The sequence below is a fragment of the Epinephelus fuscoguttatus genome, linkage group LG5, assembly GCF_011397635.1.
Source record: "Epinephelus fuscoguttatus linkage group LG5, E.fuscoguttatus.final_Chr_v1".
In the NCBI taxonomy this organism is placed as follows: domain Eukaryota; kingdom Metazoa; phylum Chordata; class Actinopteri; order Perciformes; family Serranidae; genus Epinephelus; species Epinephelus fuscoguttatus.
The window spans coordinates 39,391,662-39,397,493 of record NC_064756.1 but is presented as its reverse complement, the minus strand read 5'-3'; the positions used below and the strand labels follow the sequence as shown (position 1 = coordinate 39,397,493).

Sequence of the window (5,832 nt, the reverse complement as noted above, 5' to 3'; positions counted from 1 at the left end):
CACATGTTTTTTAAAAATAAAGTGAAAGTGAATCCGGAGCTAAGGGTGGGAAATTTGGGGAACTCCAGACTCAAAGCGAAAGTATTACACCATTAAAATCGGGCCTGCTCATGATTGGACAAAAAGAAAAAGGTATCTACCAATAGAATTGGGTTAAAGTGGGATGGACTGGCAAAAAGAGGTGGAGACACTGCCCAGTCTCCACCAACATAAAAGCAGGTGCATTGAGAAGTGGTTTTCAGTCCAGCTCCGGGGCTTGACTCCATGAGTTGTATGTGTTGGGCTTGTGAACACATTAAACTCGATTGCATCGGACTCTGCCTGTCTCCAGTGTTTTCTTGAGTGCTGATTAACTGAACCCAAGGTACCAATTGACATCTGAGGACAATTGTGAAGCATCGTTGAGGACAAGGTCGGGAGCCTACAGGCCCACTTCCAGGCGCCGATTTTTGCCTCTTCAAGAGCCAGACAACTTAAGGCTTTTTTCATTCATGTGTGTAATTCAACAGTCGTGTAGAGCTGAATACAGCTGCTAGAATGACGTCAGAACATCTTAAATGATGTGATGAAAGTGCTCTGATAAACAGGTTCTGTATATGACTCCAGACAATCACTGTAATCTAACTGTGTTGTCCTTGTAACCGGGTGGTTATTTACAGTGTAGATATTGTATTTCTTTACTGTGTCCCTCAGTCTGTTTATGTTGCAGCAGGTATGGCGATTGCGGCAGGTATGTGTCACGCCCCTTACCAGCACCTGTAGTGCAGCCGTGTTATTGGCTGCTAATGTGGACCTGTTCATATACCCCTCCACTGTCGTTTAGTCGCTCTCTCTCCCCTGCTGAAGCAAGTGCTGGCCGGCGTGCAGCTCCGCTGAGCCGTGGTTTCCCGGCGTAGTATGTGCCGTGTGTTCGTTCTCCAGGTATGTGTAGCACAGTCTCATGATGCTGTGAAGATGTTATAAGGTGCCATGTTGACAGTTCTCTGTTGTAGGTTGGCGTGTTGAGCCGAGGTGTGTGTGTGTGTGTGTGTGTGTGTGTCCCCTTCCAGTTAGCCGCCGCTGCCACCGTTAGCTTCCAACAGCTACATTATTGATTTGTGCAGGCTACAGCTGACCACGCAGGTAAACAATGCCACAAGCTCAATGTTATTTTGTTTGCTAGTGCTTATGTAGCTTCTGTATTGGTTACTAACGCTCACTCTGTGTCTCTTTTAAAGTTTGCCTGGCGTTAGGCTGCTGTTTTGCCCTGCCTTGCCTCTTACCTCCATAGTTTGTTTTCTTTTTGTTTTGCCTGGCTCACTTAGACAGCTGCTCTGCCTTCGTCGTTTAGACGCCCTTTTTATAAAGTAGTGTATTGTAGTTCAAGACTGACCTCAGACCGTGACTCCTTAGTGGGGGGTGGGAAGTTAACACAGCATTGAGGACCTGCTAAATTTATGCATGCAGCATGTTTATTTTTGTTCTTTTTTTTTTCTTTCGTTTTGATTTGAGTTTGCAGTTGTTTTGTATATATTTTGTTTGGTTTCTTTTCTTTTTTTTATTTGCGCAGTTGACCTAAAAAAAAAACAGCTAAAGTTGTTAACTCTCTCTTTCTGACTTAACTTTTGAGTCACTGATACAGATTAATATTGTACCCTTTGGAAATAAAAAGAACTATATAACTGTTTTTTTAAAAAGCGAAATAACTTAATAAAGAAATTATTTTATTGTGAGTAATAAAACTTGTTAAACTTCTTACATCGTGTCTGTATTCATTTGTGTAACTTACCTGTGTATGGGTGATTTTTTGGGAAACCCTCTGAGAAATTAAAGCAGAAAGTAGATTCTTTAGGTGCAAGTCCTAAGGTGGCGTTGTTGGTGCTAATTCTCCAGATCTGCCTCTCGCAGTTCAACAGGTCTTGCCGCATCCTGTTATACTGTAGATTTTGCAATCTTCAAACTCAAACTGTAAGTAGTACATGTCATTTCATCACCATCATCATCATCATCTCCTATTATATCTCATGATCTTGAAGTAGGCTATTTATTGCAGAGTTCTGCTGATGTAAATTTTCTCTGTTTAGATGGAACACCTGACCCTGAAGAGGGCCGCCAATGGCGGCCTCATAATGAAGGCCTCCCAGGAGGCCCAGGCCATTGGCCCCCCTTTACAGGGCAAAGAAGCCAGAGAAGGTGGATGCTGAGGCGTGGGTCCACCTCAACTCCGAACGTGGCGCCATCACCAACGCCACCCTCGTCTTAAGCCGGTGGAAGGTCCAGTTCTGCCGCTACCAGGGCAAGACCTTCCACTGACGTGTGCTATACCATCAACCTGTTCGTCTTCTACCAGACGGAGTGAGAGAGGACAGGGTCTCAGTCCCCACTGATGGCCAACAAGGGGGAGTCCTTCAGTCTGATTCATACAATACAATTAATAAAAAAAGAGTGTCCCTCTGTGAACTTACAGGACGCCTTCACCCGCTACTCCTCGGCGTACCCTGACTTTGCGGAGGCAGTCAGGTTCTACCATGCGGTCGAGGAGGCGCGGGTGAAGTCCCTCCAGCCTGGACAGGAGGGACAGGCCCTTGTTGGCTTCGGGGACTTCAAGTTCGAGACCCTGCAAGCCGTGTACGGATCTGAGGACCCCAAAAAGTTCCGTTAAATTATTATAACATCAGGATTATAGTATAGTCACTGCACTGACCGTCGATGACAAGAATCATGTGACCAGTTGTCTGATTTTTATAGATTTGTCAACTACCTCTGGAGGAAGGCACCAGCTCCTGGCACACAGATGGAGAACGCTGTCCGTTATGTCCAGAACAGAGACAGACAGAGAGCAAGGGATGCTGCTGCTGCTTCAACTGCCGCTGCCACCACCACCACGGCTGCAGCCACCAGCTGCAGCAGCAGCAGCACAGCCTCTGTCTCTGCCGCAAGCCAGAGAGTCAGGAGTGCATCACAGTACGTGTTTTACTGTAAAGCTGTCTGACTTGGATGTAGCTGAATTTAAAAAAAATGTAAGTGGGGCGGCAGTAGCTCAGTCCATAGGGACTTGGGTTAGGAACCGGAGGGTCGCCTGTTCGAGTCCCCGTCTGGACCAAATATGGAGTGTGGACTGGTGGCTGGAGAGGTGCCAGTTCACCTCCTGGGCACTGCCAAGGTGCCTTTGAGCAAGGCACTGAACCCCCAATCGCTCAGGGCGGCGTTCTCTGTCTGCGGTGGACATGCAGGCCAAAATAAAGAGGATGCTAGTCCATAAGCCTGCATGTCCAAGCAAGTCCAGCCTGAATGACATGACATAATACAGAGTTAAATGTATTGAGTTATGTATTGAGTTATTGTATTTCTTGTGTTCATTGTATATGTTCTCTGTTTCTCTCTCATTGTGTGATTACAGCCTCCTCCTTCCAACCATTCAGTCCAGCTCAGCCCTCAAAACCATGCGAGGAGCCTTTGGATGAAGAGCTGGTGTAAGTAGAAAATAAAGTAATTTTCATGTGACATATTGTAAACAACTGAAAGGCTCTACGCCTTTGTTGTCACTTCTTTTATTTTGTTTTATAAATGACTGTGTGATCAGAGAGGAGAGGAAACGAAGGGTAAGTGTTGTTTGAATGAAAAACAATTTGGGGTCTGCCTAATGCATGTCTCAAATCACTAACAGATTTGCTGGCCAATCACCTGTCAAAACAACGCTAATGAGATCATCTGTAGAGTAACATTTTCTTCATCATCTCTTCCCTAGTTGCCTGTGTACCCCTCTATCTGCAGCCTGCATCACTCCCTCTTCAATTCTCATTTGTTGTCATCATCGTTTTGTCTCATCCTCATTTTCTCTCTCTAGAACCACTGTCTGTGCTCCTGGAGTTTTTAGATGCAGCTTGGCTCATCACATGTCTGTCACTCAATATTAACACAAAAATCTCATAATTTCATGGAACTGAAACATTTTATTTCTCTTTAAGCCTCAGATGTACCGGCACCTCTCTTGCTCCCGCAGCATCCACCTCCTGCCCCCACCTCAGCAGGAACAAGGATGGAGGCTGATGACTCTGTGCTAGGTGAGCCCACGGATGAGGAGCTGCTGGAGGCCATCCTGGAACAAGAACTCCTCATGATGCCTCCAGCAGCTTCACCACAGATGAGCCAGGCCAGCAGAGTTACCAGTTCCCCCACCATCACCTGTCGCCCTGCCACCACCTGCAACTGCCATCCTGCCGCCACCTGCAGCTGCTATTCTGGAGGAAGGATTATGGGAGGAGTTGCCCGGGCCTGCCTCCCTCCCTCCCCCACCACCTGCTGACAGTGCTGAGGTAAAGTTGTCTGTCAAACATGTCAGGCTTCAGATGTTACTGCTGTCCTTATTCATAAAGTGTGGTCCTTTGATATTAAAGGGCTCCTTATGTTCCTCTTGTCGTCAGCTGCTGCCTCAATCCTGGAGAGCAGCTGCCACTGTACAGCAGCAGAGCTGGATCAGTCGGGTGCTGTTTTCCAGGGACAGCAGGGGGAGGCCACAGCTCATCAGTGACCTGAGGGTTGTTGCACAGCTGAGGTCTCGCACTCTGGGCAACAGTGCTAGTTGGCTGTACAACACCCTGCGGGAGCAACACATAGACACCTGGACGCCGAGAGCAATCCAGTACCTCGGCATGTGTGAGCAGTTCCTGGCCTTGTGCACAGGGAGGGGGCAGTTTCCACCACTACCACAGATGCCCCCTCTGCCTTCACCCATCTGGGTGCTGACAGTGTACAGCTGGATGCAGCTGGAGTGCAAGGCCAGGATCACGTCCACCTTCAGATCCATCTTAAAGATGGATTCAACCAAGAAGGTTAGTAATAACTGGTCTTTATTTTCTTACAGCTGCTTTTACTCCACAGCTGCGTGTTTATTTAAAATTTCTCTTAGGGCTGAGCAGTATACCGGTTTGTACCGAAAACCAGTATTTATTTTCGTTATGATATGAATTTTTCATATACCGCAATACCGGTGAATAGCCGTCCGTAATGTGCGCGGCAGGAAAGTGTTTCAGCGGGGACCCATTTCACCGCTGCACACCACAGGCACGCTTGAGCGGGTGAGAGTGAGAGCATAGAAAAATTTAGAGCAGTGTTTCCCCTATATGCAACTAGCAGCGGCGCACCGCCGTTTACAATTCTCCTCTGCCCTCTGTATCGCACACGGCGGAGTTTTGCCCCGATGCACACGCACACACAAAGTGCACACACACACACAAAGCACGCGCACACACACACAGACAAAGCGCACACACGGGTGTGCACACTAGAGCACAGCTCGGGCCACATTTTCCTGACCGAAGACGACCTGTCCCGAGTCCGAGACAGTTACAGCTGGGCTCCACCGGGCACATCAGCGGCGCGAGTCCCGTAGCAGCTTGCCCCCCTGTTAATCAGCAGCTCCACCGGCAACGGGAGCGGCGCGACATCCCCTGCCTGTCGCACAACAACTTTCTATTTTATGCGGCTCTTCTATTTTTGTCGCGCTACGCTCCCCTATGGGACCTTCCAGCAGATAAAAACTACATGAAATAGTGTGCTAAACGAGCACAGTGTGTTTTTAAATGAATAAACCATTATCAGAGGTGATATGTGCTGATTTTTTTTCATGCATTTACCCATGTTTATCCGTGACATTGTGTAATGTCCGTGGCGGACATTTGAAAGCGAGTAGATGACAAACAGTACAATAAACTTGTAGATAACTCAAATATATCTAATAACTTTGGTGCTTTTCATGCAGCCTACATGCAGCCTCCCGGCTCGGCAAACGGTAAACAACCCCGCTGGCTTCTCTACGTGTCGCTTCCGTACGTTGCGTTCAGGCGTTGTCAG

At 47.7% G+C, this 5,832-nt stretch overlaps 1 protein-coding gene across 1 annotated transcript; it reads left to right on the top strand.

The window, feature by feature from the left end:
* Nucleotides 1-1,921: 1,921 nt before the first annotated feature.
* LOC125889051 (uncharacterized) lies at nucleotides 1,922-4,285 on the top strand. The gene is made up of 5 exons (XM_049576700.1): nucleotides 1,922-2,631; nucleotides 2,728-2,957; nucleotides 3,380-3,452; nucleotides 3,827-3,833; nucleotides 3,983-4,285. Exons 1-5 carry the CDS (start codon nucleotides 2,366-2,368, stop codon nucleotides 4,283-4,285), a joined length of 879 nt encoding a protein of 292 aa, XP_049432657.1. The 5' UTR covers nucleotides 1,922-2,365.
* The last annotated feature ends 1,547 nt before the right edge of the window (nucleotides 4,286-5,832 follow it).

Excerpts from the sequence above, each read along its gene's own strand:
- LOC125889051 (XM_049576700.1), top strand. The coding sequence starts at position 2,366 with ATGGCCAACAAGGGGGAGTCCTTCAGTCTGATTCATACAATACAATTA. Across the intron at positions 2,632-2,727 it reads GGATCTGAGGACCCCAAAAA|ATTTGTCAACTACCTCTGGA; the intron begins GTTCCGTTAAAT and ends TGATTTTTATAG. Across the intron at positions 2,958-3,379 it reads ATCACAGTACGTGTTTTACT|CCTCCTCCTTCCAACCATTC; the intron begins GTAAAGCTGTCT and ends GTGTGATTACAG.